This window comes from Molothrus ater, chromosome 4 (genome assembly GCF_012460135.2).
Source record: "Molothrus ater isolate BHLD 08-10-18 breed brown headed cowbird chromosome 4, BPBGC_Mater_1.1, whole genome shotgun sequence".
NCBI lineage: Eukaryota > Metazoa > Chordata > Aves > Passeriformes > Icteridae > Molothrus > Molothrus ater.
This window is the reverse complement of record NC_050481.2, coordinates 4678199-4700019: the sequence shown is the minus strand read 5'-3', so window position 1 is coordinate 4700019 and position 21821 is coordinate 4678199. Positions and strand designations below refer to the sequence as shown.

At 42.5% G+C, this 21821-nt stretch overlaps 1 protein-coding gene across 1 annotated transcript in view; it reads left to right on the top strand.

The window, feature by feature from the left end:
* The window catches only part of FAT4 (FAT atypical cadherin 4), a 123018-nt gene that overhangs the window by 64501 nt on the left and 36696 nt on the right, over nucleotides 1–21821 (top strand). Inside the window, 4 exon segments of the mRNA XM_036382844.2 lie at nucleotides 1923–2184; nucleotides 3824–4174; nucleotides 8230–9152; nucleotides 9763–9937. Of these exon segments, the coding sequence (XP_036238737.1) occupies nucleotides 1923–2184; nucleotides 3824–4174; nucleotides 8230–9152; nucleotides 9763–9937 (1711 nt within the window).

Below are 21821 nucleotides of genomic sequence, written 5' to 3'. Positions count from 1 at the left end.
GGAACCACGGGAACACCCCCGGGAATGGTGCAAATGTGTTGTAAATATTTTGGTTTTCCCTTTATTTTCCAGTAGTAGCCTGATACACAGACAAAACCCAGGATTTTGGAAAGGTGCACTTGTGTAACAACAACTCTAGCTGCTTGTCTTTCTTTTAGGAAGTGGTAAATACTGAGCTACCACTCTGTGGTGTGGTATGGCAAATATATCTAAGATTATAGTAATAGTGCTCCAGCCTCTTTTTAACCATTCCTGAACTGCCCCGTATCTCTTACCCCTTCTGAATAATCACATTCCCACATCCAGTGGGAAGTGATTTGTTACCTTAGAGAGAAGTCAGTCAGTGTTTTTATCAAAAGGAATGATTTCCATTTCCCTGCCAGAACATTTGTAACTCAAACTCTATACAAGGAGTCCAAGTTTTCCTAGTGATGTGCAGCTTTGGGCTGAGATACCTTTTTATTCCCCCTTGCTTTTTGAAGGGGGAGGGTTTATATTGAGGGCAGAGAATAAACCAGTATCACACATGGCTGTGGTTTTAGCTGCACTCTGTTAGAAGGACTCTGGCTGGTCAAACGTGGGGTGAAGAATGTGATCACTCTGAAAATTCCCATGAGATGTGATGGCTAAGCCACACAATTGGAGGAAAGCCTGTGACATCCCCTTGGCACACCTGAGCACACAGATGGAGCACTGCACCTGCAGAAGCCTGTTTTCTTTCTAAATTTGCTTTTATCAGTTAGCTCAGTCTGACTCTTTGAAAGAGCACCCCAGAGAGAAAGTTTGGCACGGGGCACTCTGGTAAGGTCAGGTAACTAACGCTTGTCTCTCCTCTCACAAATACAAGCAGGTGTTTATCCCTGTTAATTTGCTTTTTTAGGCAGGAGTATTTGAAACAGCCCTAGAATTCCTTTCCACCTTATCTCTTTGATGTGCTGTTCATTGCAGAAAGCTACTGGCACATCAGCAGCAGGTTTCAGCTGTCAAACCTGAGCTCTGGCCTGGCACCAGAGAAGGGCACAGTAAATATCTGCTTGCATTTCCAGGCACCATCAGCACACAGGGTTTAGAGTACTGTATCAGATGTTAGAGGCTACCAAACCTTCAGTGTCCTTAAGCCTGTCTTGTAAAAAGAAGTACATGACGTTTTTCTGTGTAACATTACTTTTCCTTAATTTTCCTTTCAACCAAAATGCTCAAAGTCCACATGAATGCTTCTTTTTTTTCCCCCAAGAATAAATGAAATTTTGTGACCCAAAAACCAATGCTTTTGACTTGCAGCACAACCCAAGAGATCAGAGCTGTGATGTTAATGATGTGTGATTTGTCACTCTGGGGCTTTTTTATTTACATGGGTAAATAGATTTCCATGCAGAAACTGACCTTTGAGGGGCTGCTGCAAGCACAGCCTCCATGAGTTTCTCCTGACCACGAGCTGTGCCTGGAAGTGCTGCTACATGGCTGCCCCAGGTCCTCCCTGCTTCCATGCCTCCCTCCCTTCTTCTCCTGCTCCCTCCATCCCATCTCCAGAGAGCAAGAAAAGCAGAGCTGATCCCACTGGCAGGGATTTAATTTAACCTCGCAAGATAATAAGGATCAATGTTTATTCTTGTTTTAAGAAGTCACACTGCTCAGTTGATGCTGGTTTGAAACTAAAACAGGTAACAGAGTTTTTGGTATTGATTGGATGAAGAGTGGAGCACAAAGTATCTGGGTAACCTCATCATTTCACATCTCATAAATAAAAACTGTGTGCATGTGGGGCTGAAGCAGGGACTGGGCAGGAAGGCTGTTTATTAAAGGAAACCGTTCTGAAAAATAATCCCCGAGCGCCGTTCCTGGAACGATCCTTGTCTCACTGCGAGTTATGATGTGGTTTTCCTGGCGAGCGAGGCGATCTGACCACTTCTGTTCTGGCTTAGGGAGCCAATGCCCTGGTGACATACACCATCATCAGTGGTGCAGACGATAGCTTCCACATTGACCCCGAGTCAGGGGAGCTGATCGCCACCCGGCGCCTGGACCGCGAGCGCCGCTCCAAGTACTCCCTGCTGGTGCGCGCCGACGACGGCCTGCAGTCCTCGGATGTGAGGATCAACATCACCGTCAGCGACGTCAACGACCACATCCCCAAGTTCTCCAAGCCAGTGTACTCCTTTGACATCCCAGAAGATGCCACTCCAGGTAAACAGGACGTGGAAATACTCGTGTGGTTGTTTTCTTCGTTTAAAGCTGGTTTCGGATGCGGGAGCGCCTTTTGATGCTTCAAAGGGGGAGCTGTAACCTAAGAAGTATTTAAATCAAAAAAGTTTTCAAATACTGGGCTCTATTACACGCCTCCAGGTGAGAAATGAGTATTGCTTCCAAGATTTTATACAGTACAAAAGCAGTATCTGCCAGTAGCATCTTAGAAGATTATTCTAAAACATGAATAAACCAAGGAGATGCAAATTGTGTAGTACTAGCTTTTAAGCTTTTATTAGGCTTTTCATAAGCATGGGAGTCTTCAACTAAGGTTACCCCAAGCCTCCCAACTTTTACACTCTGCCCCACAGTCCGCGTCCCAAAATTTGGTGGTGTTTCGCATTAGAGAATTACAGTGCAATCAGCTGTGCCTCAGGAATCTGGTCTGGAAGTAATTGAGATGTCTGTATAGCACAGAGTGCTTTGATTGCTGATCCCCAGCTATGCTTTTTTCTCTCAGAGCCCTGAGTCTTAGTCTGTTTCAGCAGGAATAACCCTGGAAAAGGCAAGTCTAATTCCCTCCACATTAAAATAAGACTTCTCTCATTAATTGTTTACAGGGTGTACATTAGTGCTTTATACCCAGCTCAGCAGTGATGGATGCTGAAGGAAGAAATAGGCTGATTTTGTATTAAAGTACTGCATCTTCTCCTGCTCTGTTCTCCAGAAGTCTGGGAGCAGCTGGCAGGCTCATCCAGTGGGGAAGGACCATGAGGTTTCCCTTTTGAGGTTCCACTTTGTATCCCAGAGAGTAATCCCCATTCCCCTTGCAGTTAAAGAAACACTAAGGCTTGAGATCATCAAGTGGGTGTGAAAGGTACCTGCATATCCAGCTGGATTAAAGGGGTTTACAGCACTCTTCTTTTTTCTGATGATTTAAGCAGTTTTCATTATCATGTTGCTTGAAAGTAGTTAACTGTGCTGCACGTAGTTCATCTGGTTCCAGGGAAAGGAAACCTAATGATTTCTTTTCTTGGAAATGAGCTGATCTTAATTATAATTACTGTTCGAAGTACTAAAAAGTGACACTTGATTTCCAAACTCTAGTCAGATAGGTCAGCTATGCAGAAATGAAAACACTGGCACAAACTCACAGGGTGTTGAATTTCAGAAAACAGCAGAGAACAGACCCCTATAGGGTTTCTAGTTTTCTAACCACAGTTACCCTACAAAGGCACTGTTTCAAAAAACAGAGCTGGGTTGTGTGGTTTGTACTCACATATTGGGTTCTGCATTTGGAAAGAAATGTCTAGAAGGTTCCAGAACTTGTGATTGTCTGCGGAAAAGGGAGGGTCCTTTGAGTCATAGGAAGGCAATGCCTAGCAGGACAAAAGGTATTTTTGCTCCTGTTGATATCTAGTCTGCATAAAGACAAAAACCATTCCTGGCCATTTCTTTGATTAAAAGCAAGAATATGATGTCTCTTCCAGCTTGAAAAACTTTTTTCAATAGTTAGTCAGACAGTGTTGAGGCTTCAGTTTCTCTGGGAGGGGATCTCTCATCTGTTGATCTGCTTGATGCTGAGCTGGCCCTTGCCTGTTGCAAGTGCCTGATGGTGCTCTGCTGTTGTGCCACGCAGGTTCCTTGGTGGCAGCCATTCTTGCCACCGACGACGACTCGGGCATCAACGGGGAGATCACGTACACCATAAGCGAGGATGATGAGGAGGGAATCTTCTTCCTGAATCCCGTCACCGGGGTCTTCAACCTCACCCGGGCCCTGGACTACGAAGCCCAGCAGTATTACATCCTCACCGTCCGTGCTGAGGATGGGGGAGGCCAGTCCACGGCCATCAGGGTGTACTTCAACATCCTGGACGTCAACGACAACCCGCCCGTGTTTGGCATGGCCTCCTACAGCACTTCCCTGATGGAGAACCTGCCCCCGGGATCCGCCATCCTCAACTTCAGCGTCACCGACGCCGATGACGGTAGGAGTTCCCTGACATTCCGTGCCTGTGCTCCTAAATCTGTGCTTCACCTCAGCAACGTGTTGCAAGACTTACTCGAAAAAGGGCTACCCATAAGTTGCTGCTCTCGTGTGCTTAAATTCACATTTAAATTAGACCTCAGTCTGCCAAGCTTTTTTTTTCTGAAAGTTTGTTGTGAATTCTGAAGAGGGTTGTGGTAATATCAGATGTTATCTGCAGTGATCTTAAATGCACTATAACTTTTAAGTCTGGCAGGAAGTCTGTCATACATGTTGTTGATATTGGAGGTTAAAAAACACATTGGAAGAGATCTTGGGAAAATTTCCCATTGAAATAAGCTTTAATATTTAGATTATTTATGGGATCTAGTGGGTGTTAATGTGTTGAGTGTAAAAGGTACAATTTTTATAGCTTGCTTAACCATTTTGCCATACAGTTTGTGCCCAAACAAGAAGAATTATAGAATATGACCTTAAAATGCATAAACAACATTCCATCGTGTACCGCATTTTCTGAAGTGTCCACAGACATTACCCTGTGTAACTTAATGCAAAACTCCTCACAACTCACAGTGACTTTACAGGTGAAGGTTATTTTTGTGACATGTCGAGCAACCTTGTCTCCTCTCGACTTGACAGGGGCTCAGTGGAGCCTGTGGAAGTGTCTCTCACTGAAATGTGCTTCGAGGACAAAGCACCTACCTGCTTCAAGGAATCCCTCTTTGTGTACCTAAATTGACTGAACCTATCAAGGTTGCTCAGCAAAGCAGTTTTTCCTCAGGAAATGCTGAGTAGTTGGACTCCCAAGATTTTTGTGGGGAGAGAAATTTTACGCTGATGGATGGAACTTTCCATGGTAAAAATTTTGTAACTAGTTTTGAGATTGAGCTGAGGAAGGGAGAAGAGATTCCATAAGATAAGCCAACAAATGAGAAGTCATAACTTTGTGGTACTGGTTGTTTTTGCATGAATTTCTCTTTCACCACACTTGTTAAGGCTTTTATTTTACGTAAACTAAACAAGTTGGAGGAGGAGCTTGCTTTTGTATCATGCATACCTGGGGAAGGGATTGTTCCTCCAGACTTGTAGATAAATGGGTTTGTGTCTATCTCCTCTTTCATATCTTATTTTCCCTTCAGGACTACAGCACTTGGTTTCAAACCTTTTTGGAAGTTAATTTCACTTTGCCGTTACGAGTCTGTTTTCCTTTTCTCTTGCACCTCATACATTAATTTCCATCTGTGCACAGTGGATGGGAGCGATACCATAGCACTGACATATCAGCTCACATTCATCACACACTCAGCTATCAAGCAGGAAAATGAGTACTTGAGGAGCAATGCAATGAGAAGTCAGATATCTTGCCTTTTATATTTTCTGGCACGCTTGCTTTACTAGCAGGCTGGATTTAAAATTAATAGGGCAGAAATATCATTCCAAGAGCATGCCAGGTTGAGTTCTCCCATAGGACTGTAACTTAAGCAAATGTTATGATCGATTGTTGTTTCTGTTTCAAGCCCAAACTTGTTATCTTGTGTTGTCTTATGTTCATCTAGAGCACAGAAATAGCTAGTGCTGATATTATACTCTTCTCCATGTGCTCACAGATAATGCACTCAATACAAATAGAATTTTGTTGATTATTTATGTTACGTGATCCTATAGTTTGAAAGAGCTCTGAAAAGACCTTGTTTTATAATGAGGTGTGGCTGTTGTTTTAGGATAAACACTGGTAAAAGACAGAAACATGGTGATAGTGAAAATGCTGTCAATTTTCATTTTCTTGTTCAGCACACTCCTTGGGAAACAGCAGCTGTTTATCTCAGCTTGGACTATTTCATATACAGGTCCATAGCAAATATCAGCTACAGCTCTTGGATATTTAATTATATATACTCAAAACTCAGTTACCGTAAACTGATTAATTTTGAAACTCAGATTTTATTTTTTTAACAAAGAATTAACAGGAAAAATCTCAGATGCATGTTTGTCAGTTTGTTAAAATTTTGGTTAGGTATTCCTCCAGGCAAAGCTGGTGTAATTTCCCAGCTGAATTCTACAGGTATTTATAGAATGGCAGGGGGGAAGCAGTTTTGTTGGGTTTTTTTTTTTTTTTAGTTATATTAGTAAATAAATAAAAACAGAAACAAAACCCTTTAGAAGAACGTTATCATGAAATTGGTGACTCCATGTCTGTCCTTTCAGAGTTTTATCAGATGAACCCTCAGATTAAATAAACCTAAGGTTCAGCAAAGAGGATGTCCCTACATTCTCCTAAGAAAAGCCCAGCTCCAAGCCTTGGAAGGGGGGATGGACGAGGTGCACAATGCCAGCTTGGCATGCTGTGTTTAAAATAGAGAATAGTTCATTAAGTGCCCTTCCTGGCTCCACTGATATTTAGGCAATTCTTCTGTTTCATAGTTTAATTTATATAAGTATTAGCAGCATGGAGACCTATGAGAATACAGGACAAAGAATGAAATGTTCATGGAGGCGAGATAAGGAATAACAAACTAAGTTTTTCTTAGGAATAAGCACCACAGAAAACACTGGAGGGGAGAGGGGGAAATAGAGTATTTTTTAAACTTATTTTCTTTTGCAGGGCCCAAGCCCTTCCCATCTCCAAAAAAGTACTTTACTGAAATCAAGGCTTTCATACATATAATTGGTCATTTGAAAATACAACTGAACAAAAAGCAGAGTAGCATTAAACTCTCACCGTCCTTCACTTGATCAAAGTAATGGAGAAACACTAATATCTGGCAGATAAATGTATTAATTTCTTTAATTGCATTCAAATATTCTGTCTTCATGTTTGGTTCTATTCATTTTATAATTTGACTCCTACAGGAAAAAAGAGAGAGGGAAAGATGCCAATTACAGTAGCCACTGGGGGAAAGACTCAAAAAACTAGATTTCTCAAGTCTGACCATAATAAACAGCAGAGATTAATAAATCTAATGTAGGGATAATTCTTATCAAAGCAATTCACTCAGAGAGAAAAGAGCTTTGGAGTAAAAATGACAAAATGCACAGCAATCAGTGAAGTGGGCAGCTTTCTTTGCATGAACAAGCTAGTTTGAGAGGTAAATTAGTAGCTAATGGTTGGTTAATTTACTAATCCTAAACACAGTCTTGAATACGCAAAGCAAGAGCAGCTTTTGAAATTAATTAAAATAGGGGTAAGATAGATGGAGGAGAGAACTTTTTCTGCATTTGGATGTTCCCAATAATTAGTTGTTTAGAGTGAACTCTAGAATTGACACAGTAGCCCACATTTTTTCCCACAAATAATATTTAAGGATATTTCACAGCCCTGTCCCAGGTTCAGGATGCATTTCCCTTACTGGAATGATAAATCTCTCCCCTGACCATAATTGCTGGTTATGTTTTGATCATGAGATGAGTGAGGGCTGTTCATTTGATATTTTGGAATACCATGCCATATATGGGAGGCATACCTTTCCCCAGTATTCACTCTTGGCTTGCTCCAGCTAGGCTTGGGAGTTTCTGCTTGTGGCTTTTTTAATTGAGTGGAAAAATTCATGAAATAATTACATTAATAATAACGTTGCTTAGTTGAACTGGGAAGAACGGAGGAAACCAGATGTTCAGTGAGCAGAGAACAACTGAGTCTTGGTTTCTGAAGGAAAACCCTTCAAATCCTTTATCCCTAACCTTTGTAGATGGGGAAAAATTACTTGGTGTGCCACCGTGGAGCTCCTGCTGAATGAAAAGCAGAGATGAACCCTGCCAATTGTTCCCTCTGTGGCCTCTCCAATTAACATCCTCCCTCTCTCTTTCATGTATGTTATCTTGTCAGAAAATAATAATTTCAAGGCTTCTGCTGCACTGTGAAACTTTGGCTGAAATTAGCAGATGGATTCAAAAAATGGTGGTGAGGAGGTTGAACACTCAACATGGTTGTACAGTCCTTATTTCTGCGGGAAAATGAAGGAAAATTTCCTGTGGAAATGAGGCCAGAAATATTGATACTTAGGGGGTACCTGTGGGATGAAATCATGTTATCTACCTTTCTTCTCCCTCCCCAACCAGGTCCCAACTCTCAGCTGTCCTTCAGCATCGCCTCCGGGGACAGCGCGGGGCAGTTCGGCATCGACAGCCGCGGGGTGCTGAGCATCCGGCAGCCCCTGGATCGGGAGAGCCAGTCCTTCTACAGCCTCGTGGTGCAAGTCCACGACATGGCCCCCCTGCCAGCCTCCAGGTACACCAGCACAGCCCAAGTGTCCATCATCCTGCTGGACGTGAACGACAGCCCTCCGAGCTTCATCTCGCCCAGGCTGACCTACGTGCCGGAGAACACGCCCATAGACACGGTGGTGTTCAGAGCGCAGGCCACGGACCCCGACAGTGGCCCCAACAGCTACATCGAGTACAGCCTGCTCCCGCCTCCAGGAAACAAGTTCAGCATTGGCACCATTGATGGGGAGGTGAGGCTCACCGGGGAGCTCGACAGAGAAGCCGTGGCCAACTACACCTTGACCGTGGTAGCCACAGACAAGGGCCAGCCGTCGCTTTCTTCATCTGCGGATGTGGTGGTCGTCGTCCTGGACATTAATGACAACAGCCCGCTCTTTGCCCAGAAGCTTTACAAAGTGGAGGTGGCGGAAAATACCTTGACAGGGACGGATTTAATCCAGGTGTTGGCTGCTGATGGAGATGAGGGGACAAACGGGCAGGTCCGCTACGCCATCGTGGGCGGGGATGCCAGCAATGAGTTTCGGATCGATTCTGTGACGGGGGTGATCACTGTGGCCAAGCCTTTGGACAGAGAGAAGAAGCCCTCCTACACGCTGACTGTTCAGTCATCTGACCGTGGGAGCAGCCCCAGGACTGATACCACGACAGTCAGTATTGTCCTGAAGGATGTCAATGATTTCATTCCCACGTTTGAGCTTTCCCCCTACTCTGTGAATGTCCCTGAGAATTTGGAGACACTCCCAAAAGTTATCCTTCAGGTGGGTACATACATTTATTCAGCAATAAATGTGTGTCTCTGACCATTACTGGCATGCCTACATGGTATTAATACACAGTGTCCTTCCTTCAAAACTAAAAAGGGGCAAAACAGTGCAGAAGTTGCCTCTTGGCTTTAATTGAATTTGCAGTCTTTGTTGGCTTGTTTTCCTTTTTGTGTGTATGGGTGGGTTTTTTGTTACCAAAGTTAATATTATTCTTTGGAGTTCTGTTTGTATTTTCCCTGCCTATCCTCACACCTCCACTGGGACTTTGAGAGTCTGCTCTATCCTCTCATCTCATTCTCAACTTCCATACTTGCTCTCATACACAGCTTAGCTTATACCAGGTTTTCACTGAGCCCCAACACAGTCTTACTGTATTTACACTTGAGAAAAATAAATAATCAACCATTTAGTATTTTCAGACTACGCTTTTAAATCCACCACCACGGTGTTAAGTATTTTTGTTTCCAATTCCAGCTAATCTATACTTGTAGCATTTGCATTAATGCAACCCGTTAATTTGGATTATTATCACAGAGAACGCTTCCTCTATCCCGATATAATGTTACAGTCTTTGATTCCTGTTCTGCGTGCATTGCTTGTGTAGGTCGTGGCAAGGGATGACGACCAGGGGCTGAACAGCAAGCTGACCTACGTGCTGGTGGCTGGCAATGAGGAGGGGGCCTTCACCCTGTCGGGCAGCGGAGAGCTGCGCCTGGAGCGCAGCCTGGACCGGGAGGCCAAGGAGCAGTACCTGCTGCTGGTCACAGCTGCTGACACAGGTGAGGCAGGCAGAGCTCCTCTGCTGCTGAGCTCCCGTGGGGAACATCGCGTTCTGGGCAGAAAATAAATGGTTTTGTGGTGGTCTGAAACTTTGGTGGGTGGAGGTCGGGTAGCTGTGTTGAATGGGGATCTCCGCGGGGAGAGCTGGGCTTGCCTGATGTCAAAGGGAATTTGGTTTGTGGGAATCAGAATTTTATTCCTAGGTCCAGTTGTTTGCTGTTGGTAATGCTCACTACAAATTTAGGTAGGTGGATTTTTGCCCTGCAGTAATAAGTGGTTCTACCTAGGTAATAAGAACTTCGTGCATTCTGACTACAAAAAACCTATTTAAACAGCAGTAGGACACTGTATAATGTTGGCATCACAATAATGTGCAGAGGTCACATCAGTGGGCAGAAAACAGCCATGGACTACTCAGTTAATCTTACTGAAATCTTAGCCCTGAAAAGAAATAAGAATTTGCATTTCAATATTTTAATATTCTGCTTTGCTCAGCATCCAGTCATATCTTTCCACCACAATACCAAATGTATTCCAAGTTCTTTCATTTAAAACAGGATGTGAAGTCTTGTTATGAAGATTAATTGCACTTTCACTTGAGGTGTCCAAGCCCAAAATTTTGGTTTCAGATTTTGGTATGAGTATTATTAACAAAGACATCCTGCATCATACTTTGGACTGATCTCTGGTCTCCCATGGTTTGATGGATTTAATTTACTGCAGAACTTGTTTCTGATTTCTAGCAGTAAAAATAGAAGCAGAGCTGACTTGTTGACAAGTGAATACAGTTTTGTTTTCTGCCATGCTGTGTGCAGTATCTTGTGCCAGTGACAACAGCTATGGCTTGTATTTTCCTATTGCAGCAGTGCTCAGGTATTCCACTCTCTGAGCACAGCTGAAGCTGAAAAACACAATTTTAAGGTTTGAGGTATCATTTGTCTTGTACTTTGGCTAGAGGTAACTGTGTGCTTTATGGCTTTTACACTGGCATTCTATTACTCTGTAGCCTCAGACTGCTCACTTGTGACTTGGACTTGCTTGGGCTTGGATGTCCTTATGTTCCTTCAGAAGCTGAGGCTGGATTTGTCTTGATGTCTCTTTGGTCTCTCAGTCCAAGCTGGCAGAAGTCAGTGAGGGCTGTACAGAGCAAAACACCCAAAGATTGAACTGATAAAAGTGGTGTTGTGCAGCCAACAATTATTGATTGTCCTTCTTGGAAGAGCGAGGGGAGCAGAACTCAGCTGTACCCCACGCCTAGCATGGTGTGTAACCAAGAGTTTGACTAGAGCACAGGCTTTACCTGGCCTCTGGTTCCTAAAACCCCACACAATCCAGGAGATTTAACCAACAGTTGAATCCAGCAATCCCAAATGAAAATATTTACCTGTGTTGGGAGATCTCTGAGTTTCAGGTAATCCAGGGAGACGTTAATACGTGAACTGTGCATGGTACCTTTTCCATAAGTGGCTGACAAGAACAGCAGCATGTTTTATGAGTTCCTGTGTTTAAACATGTAGATATCGCACTGATTAAACACTTTGAAAGTTCCTTTTTAAATTTGCTATGTTCTTGTAAAGCTAACTCACAAGTTCCCACGCCCTCCTGCCAGTGTTAAAATGTTCTAGCAAGTGTGTTCAGCAGCAGCTGTTCAGTAGTAACTTCAAGCTAAATGTAACTGCTCTACTGTGCTTCAGTTTGCAACCTGACTAATCCACAGCTGGTGTCATTTGGGATAATTTTCAGCCAGGCTGGTGAATAACATTAGCTGTCATCTTCTGGTTGCACTGAAGACTTGTTCTGAATTCATACCAGCAAAGAATACATTGAAAACTCTGCTAGTCATGATGTATCTAAATCACAGGAAAGTGGAAGTCTTCAGTAGAAATCAGTGGCAGAACTTAACTTGATTTCATGCAAGTGGGATGGGAACCATAGGCACAGTAGATATCCAGGTGTTACCACACTGGCTGCTGCAAGTCAGTGCTTGTTTCATTAAATGATGTATTTCCTGCCACACTAGCAAAAAAGGTGGGAATGACACAATCTTGAAATGGATAATACAAGCATTTGGAGTATTTATGTTCTTGAGCAGATGCTAAATGTTTATAAAAGAAACTCTCACAGGCATGTCCAGCTCTTTGCCTAACATAACCATTTCTATTGAGTCTCTTAGTTTGTGTTTGTTTGACAATTCCTAGTAAGAAGGACTTTGCATACAGACCATTCATGCAGAAATACTCATGCAAAACAGGTAGGGAAGCAGTGCCTCACAAAGTGTTGTAAAAAGCGGACTTGTCTGAAATTGTCCACATCCATATTGTATTTTAAAATGAGTCAAGGAAAAGGTATTATCCTTTGCACTTTGAGGTTGGCTTTCATTAGCTGTAACAAACAGTCTTTCGAGTAGTCTTTAGCAGCCCACAGAAGAGTCTTGCCATATATGGTGCATCTGATTTAAGGTTTGGGGTTTTTTTTACAGATAAAAATCATGGTACACATCCAAATACAGTTAACTCAGGAAAAGTCCATCAAGAGCAAAATACTGTCTGTCCAGCCCTCTTCCCATTTTTCTTTGTGTCTGCATCTCAATTTTTATAGGCTGCACTGACTGGTTTAAAACATTCAGAGATTATATCCTGCTCCTAAAGAAGTCTATGCCAACTCTTCCTGTTCTTTCCAGGAAGCAGACACAATACATACTTAGAAGCACCCTTAGACATAAGAACTAATGGAATCCCAATTTAGTTTTGGCTGTCTTCCTGGTCTCCTTATCCATAATCAAGGATTTCTTGATTTTCTTGCGTTTATTTTCACTTCATCAAGTTGTGACTGTGGATTCTTGCTGTGTTACCTTAGCCTGTGTAAGGGAAGCTGCTGGAAGAAGGATGACTTGTAATTTTTCATTATTTTTATCTCGAGGTGTCCATCCTATGCACCTCTATAGATTTACAGCATGTTTTGGCAGCAGGTACGCTGAGTATAACAGCAAGGGAAGGATTAGGACATGGTAAAGTATGGAGCCAGCAGGGCTGCATAGGATACAGTGCCTGTGCCCTCAGGGATCTGTGTGCTCTTCCACTGCACACAGGAGTGCTCTCCCAGAGCAGATCTTAGCCCTGGACATGTAAGACTTGTGAGTTATGAAGAGCTGAGCTGCTCATAAGCACTGGGGACAGGTCAGGTGGGGGACCACCAGTGGGACCACATGCCCCAGCAGTGGAATTCTGGGCAGTTGTTGAAGGAGTGCTTTCCCAAGCAAGGGCTTCCCTCAGGCCCAGGGAAGTCAGTTATGATCTATGCACTGTCCTGGCTCTGGCCCAGCTATTCCTTGGCCTTGGCTGCTAATCCTCCACCCGCTCCTTAGGGTGCATCATGGGTTGGTGGAGAGTCTTCCCTGCGTGCTCGGGGAGGGAAAGGATGGACAGAAGGACTTCTGGCGCTCGGCTCAGTGATTTGTGTCCGTGCAGCCTGCCTCGTGCCCAGTTTCCACAAGGCAGGCTGCACAAAGGGCTTTGATTCCTACCTTGGTTTATCATCACTCTTCCCTCACTTCTGCACTTGCACCGTGCTCTCGCTGCGGCTGGGCGCTGGATACTCGGCCGCCGCTCTAGGCAGGGGCGATTTGCGAGGACACGCAGAGCATCCATCACTGGGAACATTCAGCATCTTCCAGAGCTGTACACCTGTGGCTTTGGTCGAGAAAGAGAACATAATTCAACCCCAAAGCTCAGCCATCCCAACTGAGAGACCCTCTTGCAGCTCAAGCTGTAAGACCAGAGTGCATGAATTATAAATCCAGCGACAGGCCAAGTGATGGACTGTGGAAGAACAGGATAGTGTTTAGATTGCAGATGCTGCCCCAGAATGTCTGCCAACATAAACGCCAAGAAACCTACACACAACTATTTGAATGTGTCTTCACGGGTCTGCTTCTACCACATAAATCTGATCTGCTTTGCTGTACCTTTCTTCATGGCAAAATGGTTGGGAAAAGAGACTTTCTGCCTTTTTTTTTTTTTTACCCCATCTGATGGGGATGCGGCACTAGGTAAACATTCCACTCTGGCAGCGTGACAAGAACTGGTGCAGCTGCTTTTATCATCCGTGTCTTTAACTTTTTGAGCAATTTTCTGGACAAATGTTAGCATTCCAACAGTCCTCCTCCCTTTATTTATTGATTGCAGGGATGTGGAGTAGCACATCTGGAAACCTGCTCTCTGCCAAGGACTACTGTTTAAATAAACTGCAGCCACCATCTCTTGATTAGGTCGGTCAGAATGGCACATTGCCATAATATAACCAAAATCAAATCATGATGTTTCTAATTAGAAGCTGTGTTCCTGTGATTTGGGTTGTTTTTAATTTCATTTGCTTAAATAACCTATTTACTGATTTCGATAAATAGTCCTGAAAGAAATGAATCGGTGAACTGGTTATTATATTTAGTTAGCTGTTCTTTCTGTACATCCCTGGCCTGGATGAAAAACAACCATATGTTTTTTCTTTAGGAAATGTTGGTCCCCAACTTATGCATTCTTTCCTTCAAGAATGCAGGAGGGAGACCAAGCAGAGAGGTTATATCCTTCTCAGGAATTCTCTTCTGAGCTTGGCTTTTGGTTCCCTTCAATCCTAAAATCAAATGAAAGATGACAGTGCAGTTGTGTCGGTTTTTTAACACATTTCAAGATATTTCCCAACAACAAAAAGGACAGCTGTATTTTCTAGTAATGTTTAGAAAGTCTTAAGACTCAACATTGTGTGAGATTTAACTGGCTAGACTTAAAGACATTTTTACTCATCCTGTTTCCTTAGCAGACACTGTATTTCTACGTAACACAGACCTGCAGTGTGAAAAGGTGTTGCCTGAAAAAATGAATATTACTTTTGCAACAAATTTAGCTATTTTAAAATTTTGGTGCTGTCAAAACAAACAAGCAACTCACTTATTTCAGCTGGAGATGGTCTGTTTGCCAGGTTTTATGTGCAATGTCTGAAAACACCCATTGCTGAGGCTTTGGTGAGCTAAATGAAGCTGATGTCTGCTCACCTTGGTGCTCAGCAGTTGACAGAAGGATTGCTCTCTTCTGTGGCCTTGTTTTATGGCACAGCTGTTTCAAAATGAATTTTGGGTTCTGTCCCAGCTCCATTTATTTCCTTGTATTCATGGAAGCTCTTCCTTGTGTCACTGCTGTCTGCTCTAGCCTAGTTTTAGTGGTTTTCTCTTTCACTTTGGCTTTATTATTTTTGCTCTTTTAATACTGATACTAAAACTGTGCAGTAGTTCTGCCTGATTTTTAAATTTATTTCTAAATGGCACCTTGGGAGAACTGAGATGGTGACACTCATCAGTGAGTTCATGTTGTCTTACCATCCTCTAAAATCAGGAGACAAGAGAATTGAGAGTGGCATTTTGTGGTTGTGGCACTCTAATAGCAGGGTCTTGCCCTATCACAGAGCCTAGAAACTGTTAGCACTTTGACATTTTCCCTGGAGGACAAAAGCTCCAGAAGCTGTTTAGGAAGAGTGCTTGTGGCAGAGTCAGTCCAACATCCCCTGAGGAGTTATTGTCAGGGAAGAGAACATGTCAGTGGCTGTGGGATGTGACATGTTTCCTCCCCAAAGGAGGTGAGGGCTTTAGCCCATCCCCTCAGAGAATCACCCCCAAGGTGCACAATACAGCCCCTGAATGGCATTTGAGGCATTTAGTCCTCTTTTTGGGCTTAAAACTCCATTATTGGATCACTGTTTTCTAAATAGTCCAGCAAGAGTCTCTGGGCTAAATCCAAGTATATAAGTTCCTCTGGGGTGGGGTGAAGGAGAAACTTATATTCAGGCTGGCAATGGGCTCAGGCTGGCCAGCTCAAGCTGAAATATCTGTGAAAACAATGAAAGATTTTCAGTCAGATTAAAATAATGCATAGCACTTCATTTTCAAACCAACTCAAACTAGTTTTGGGGAGAAAAAAACAGGTATAGCTCTTAAAAAAAATCCAAGTTATTTATTTAAACTGGAAAACAAGCTAGAATATAATGTTGAATATTTTAAAATTTTCAAGTTAGAATTGTCTGGTCTTCAGTTTGCAAGCTGTTGCACTTCTTCCCTTACCTCTTCGTTCATCTACCTTGCTCTGATTAGTTTGGAACTTCTACATCAAACTTAATTTTCAATTGTTCTACTGCTTACATCACTTGCCTGTGAAATTCTATTTCATATCTGCTAATGAGATCTCTGAATGTAATCTGTTTTGCAGAAGAGTACTTGGAGTAGTTGTTAAGCAGTTTATCAGCCTTTGAGAAATACTAAGATTTTTCCAGCCTTGGTGATCTTAAACAGTTTTTTAAATTAAACATTACACCTTATAAATTGTAAGTCTGCTAGCTCAATCTTCAAATACAAAGCTACGATTTCAGGAAGCCTTAATTGCAAGGATAAAACAAGTAAAACATGCACATATGGCCTGAACACTTAGCCTGCTGGTTAATCTTCTCTATTTATACAGGGTGTTTTTAAAGAGTAATTCAAAATTGTGCATTGCAGGAATTTCGCTGTGGGATATTCAGGAGTCACAAGCTGTCAAAAATTACCTTAGCAGCTCCTGCAGGAGCCAGCTTCTCTGTTTTTTCTGTTTACAGCAATAACTTATAACAAGGAGGAGTAATTTGGTGGTTTTAAGCAAGTTTGTTTTTTTAATGGCTCTGCCTTTCTCCTGAGTTGCAGTTCCACTTTCTTTCAATCTCACTTGTGCCACAGAGGCCTTGGGTGGGACACATGGCCATGCCCGCTCCTCCAGCACCTCTTGCTTTTTGCAGGCACAGGGAGATCATAAAACGATTTGGGCTGGAAGGGACCTTAAATCTCATTGAATGCAACCTGCTGCCATAGTCAGGGGCACCTTCCATTAGACCAGGTCACTCCAAGCCCCATCCAAACTGGCCTGGGACACTTCCAGGGATGGGGCAGCCACAGCTTCCCTGTGCCAGGGCCCTGCCACCCTCACAGGGAGCAATTTCTTCCTTGCACCCTTACAACCTGTCATGTGCCACGATTTTTATGACCATTAAGTTCAGAATTTTCCTTAATTGTTCTTATTTTGAAACATTTGGTAAAGGCAACTTCTTGCTCTGGAAAAAAATGCATTTCTGGCTAAGAAACGTGCAGTATGTACGTGTGAGATTGTGGAACATCTTGAAGCTGTGCTAAATATATATTATACTTTATTGCATGAGTGTTTTTTCTCAGTCTGTGTCTGTGTTCCTGTAGGCCTGTAACAGTGCTCCAGCTTTTTTTTTTTTTTTTCTTTAACCTCTCTGGGCTAACAGCTGCAGGAAACTGCTCCTGATCAGAGGAAGAAAACAGGGATAGGGAAATGTGTATATACACCAGAGGCTTTAAAAATGCCTCTCTGTGTGCCTGCAATTCCTGTTCTTTCAACAGCATATTACATTTTTTGCAATGTGAAGTTGCCCCTGTCCTGAAGCTCCAAAGCTTAATGAATTCATAGGGTGCAGTCAGTCAGGAATTTTGGAACCCATATTTAAAACTCATGTGGATAAGACCACATGAGAGATCCCATTGTGTATCACTGTTTTGGGACAGAGTTTTCTTTTGCACTCTCAGAACAGGTGTGAGTTTCTGTGTTCATGCACATGCACCAGCCTAAGTGTGGCTGGACGTGTTGTTGCTTGAACAAGGTTGGGCTCTGGTCTAGTCAATAATTTACTGTTTTGTTTTCACTTTTTATGTTCTCAGATTTAGTTCTGTTTTCTCCCAGCTTATTTAGGCTGCTAGATGAGGGTTGATATTCACTTTTCTAATACCTGATGTAGTACAGAAGTTCCCTGGGTTTTTTCCTTGTTAGATAATCCTTGCAAAAGTACAGATCTGTCCAACTATCAGTCAATTCCCTTGGTTTTTGAAGTTCTAGTTCTGCTAAATTAGCTTTGAGATCAACTGCTGCTTTGTACCTAACTATGAGATAAACTCAAATTTGACATACTCAGAAATTTTGAAAATCTTGAGTTTCCTGCATGTCTCATTCAGTCACCCACTGAACTGATTGAGAGTACGGATTGCTTCTAACTGTTAATATCTTTTATTAGCCACTTATTTCAGCTTTTGTCTCAAAATAATCTAGGTTCATCAGTTTTTTTAAGACTTAGCATGACAGCCCTGTGGTGAAAAATTGAGTAAGAAGAAAACAAAGCACAGTCAACATACCCAGCCAGGACAAATATTTGTGGTACAATCATGTAGAAAGGACTACTTTTTCTCATTTCACAGATGCAGTTTCTTCTGTGTTCTTGCAAAATTAGTTCAATTCATCCATGTTCCAAATCAAGCCTCGTGTGCACTAGAAATGCAAAGTGTAATGCAGGCTAGTTGCATTTTCACTTAATGTAGCTCTGTGTTTATTTTAAAACTCACCAGCTGAGTGAGGCTCAGCACACTCCGTCTGCATTTAAATGCATTTAGAAAGATTGGCCACTTTATTGTGAGAAAGGCCTTGTTTACTTGAGTGAAAAAGTTAATTCTCTGTGATAACACATACAACTCCTAGTCCTGGGACTCATTCACTGAGTGTTTGACTGGAGAAGTGAAATCCGCTTTGTTGCAAAGCAACACGTTTCACTGAGGCAAAAATTCCATTTCTGTGAAATCGCTTTCCAATTTTCAGGATAATGATGTGTTTAATTTACCACAAAACATGGTAAACTGCTTGCAGGATGAGTCTTGATTAGTCATTTAGATTAGTTTTATTTAATTTTAATCCTTTTTTTGTTTCATTTTAGTGAAAAGTATCTGTGGGGTTTTTGCTTAAGTTTATTGTTAGCTTTCTAGCACATGATTTTGATATTTTAATGCTGGCAAAAACTTCTGAGGTCCTGGTTTCTGAAAGGAATGATGGTTTCACTATCTGCTGTGCTAAGCATGGTCCAGACAGGACCTAGAAACCATTAAGGCTTCAAACAATATGTGGATGGTGTGCTGGACACATTCTCCTATTTCTAATTTTTGCTGTGAGCCAAACAGCACCACGCAGCCGAGATAATTTCCAATAGCATCATCTTTTCCTGAGCTTTCTTGAAGAACCTAAATGGCTTTGCAAGTTTCCTTTCATGGCTTTTTTTTGCTGCTCCAGTGCACTAAGTGCTCTGATCATTCCCCAGTCACCCAGATGTGGTGTGGAGAGCTGAACATGTACCAGAGCAGACACTGCCACATATTTTGGGGGATTCCAGGGAGCCCAAAGAGCTCACCTTCCCCATTCCCCAGAACAAGGGACAAGCTCATGGGGCATGGTGCTCTCTTCTTCCAAGGCTGCATGGACAGACCAAGGCAGAAGTGAAAACAGTCTTTAGGTGCCTCCCTTGTGGGTGACCTTCTGTCCTTGAAGCATCAGCACAAATGAGGGCAATGAGTGGATTATGATGAGTTCATCCAGAAAGGTGTATTGACCTCTCTGTGCTGGTTATCCAGCATTTGAAAAGCAGAGGTTGTCAGGTTAAATGGTATTTCTCCCCACCATCACCTTCCTGTATTCTGTTTCCTTTCTTTTGTTTGAATTACTGCACAGAGCCAATATTTTTCATCCCATCTCTCCTAAACAGGGAGAGGAAAAAATTGAGAGTGCTTCTTACAACTTTAAAAAAAATTACAGTTATCATCATATTTTTTGTGGTGATCAGCCTCAAGCAAGCATGGGAGAATGGAGCAGAAAACCTGCTCGTAGCTCTTTGCCAGTCCCAGTTCCATCTTGCTGGGACAAGAGGCATCCTGTCCCATGCTGCTGCCTGCCTGACCCACATTCCCCAGGGCTGTTTTTTATGTCACTTCCCCAGTGTCCCATGCAGAGAGGGGAGCCACAGCCCAGTGCTGGCCCAGCCCAAGGTGGCCTCTCATAACCTCTCTCTGTAACTCGTCCTCCACCACAGGCTCCCAAGCTCTGCTCCTTCTCTTCATCCCCAGACACATGTTTACTTGCAGATGTAAGCAAAAAAGCTGAAATTTTTGGAAGGGCATCCGTGGGAAGCAATTTTCCCCCTGAACTCAGCGTTGCTGTTTTGACACTATCCCAGGTTAATCTCTATTTCAACAATGACGTGTGTGGACGTTTGTGGGACGGTCTGCTTAGTGTATATGTACAGCTGCCACCTAGGAAGTAAACTGTGCAGTTCACAGAAACAGACCTCAGCCCACAGAGATGGGAAATTCACAATTATAATGACAACAATATATGAATGGCACCATCTTATAAATTTTAAAGATGTGATGCTCACTGAACGGGAACAGACAATTCAATCTCTCCCGTTTAGTTCACATAGTCAATTTTATGTTCTTTCGTTATTCATCATTTGGTTCCTTCACTCCTTCATCCTTCTAGAAAACTCTTTTTCCAACTTGGATATTCTAAGACTGTGAGAATGTAGTATTTTGGGATTTGGGAAAAAAAAACCGCTAGAGAAATGCTGTAAATGAGGAGTGTCTGACAAAGAAATACTTGCTGCTTCTGCTGAAAAATAGTTCAGGCTATCATGAAAAATCATAGAAATTTTTAATGCAAGTTCACTAAGGGAAAAGTGTATGTTTCTTTGTGGCTTTAGCCCTCAGGGCTGTTTTTAAAAGTACTCAGAGGCTTGTGTGGCTGTGTACAGCAATTTTACATAGGCTGTAACATGGCTGGTTTATTAAGAATGGTTAGGGGTCATCTTGTGTGTTTGGCTAATATTGCAGAACTTACACTAAATTTACTGCAGTTATTTATGCAAAATATTAAAATAGGGGTGATGCTCTACCATAATAAGAATTAAGTGACTTGGGGAAGATTTGCTATTGAAGCAAAACTAAGAAATCTGGGAACTCAGCCTGACTGTGGAAACTACTTCTCTCACCACAAATATGATATGTACATTTTATGAAACCTGCTTATTACCAAGGGCCAAATTCTGTGGTCCTTATGCAAGCACAGCTTTCACTGGAAGTTCACTGAGGACGGTAGAATTTGGCCCCAAGCTATTTCTTTTCCATATGAAATTACTTCATTTGTAATTTCCTCTTCTTATATTTCTCAGTAACTGCAGAAATGTGAGCTAGTCATTTAATTTTGAGTGAGTAAAAGCTTTGAGGACTCTCTGTGAAATTGCAACTTTGTCTTTCGGTGTAATAGAATAAAGGATTAAATTTGTGGACGTGATATTTTACTTAGAGGGGAAAAAAACCCCATATCTGGATAACTACACAGACAGGAAACCAATGTAAATACGTGAGTTTTTCCATCCAAGTAAGATGAGAAAGGTTTGGGGTTTACAGCCGAGGAGCAATAACTTGGGATGTTACAAACAGCTGAATTAAAATGGGACTTCTGGGATGTCTCTGTGAGCACTCTGCAGCCACAAGCCAACGTTGATGAGGTCTGGGTTCCTTATGTTACCCCAGCTAATTGTGTTGGTGTGGTGCTCAGCCTTGGCTGGTGAAGTCCCTTCCCTGAGGCTGACACAAATGAGCCCACACTGCGCTGCATGGTGCCTTGCAGACACTTCCAGGGAGGAAGGGGAACTGGAGAATGAGGGATTGGGACATGAGGCAAAGGTTGGGATCTAAAGGCACTGCCACCTCTGTTCATTTTTGTGACTAAACCCACAGTGTGCATTTTCTGGCCTTGGCTTTGTCTTGGCAAATACATTTGAAACAGCGAGTTTCAGGTTTTAGCTGTGAGTTAGCTTTCTTTTCCAGGCTGAACTGCATTACTGATGCTCTTTGAACGTGACTTACCCAAGATTAATTTCTGAATTATATATAAATTGTTTAATCAGCTGCGAAACTTTACAACTTTCAACCTTTCATTTCATTAGCTGCGAGATGAATGTCAATAAAATGCGTTTGGA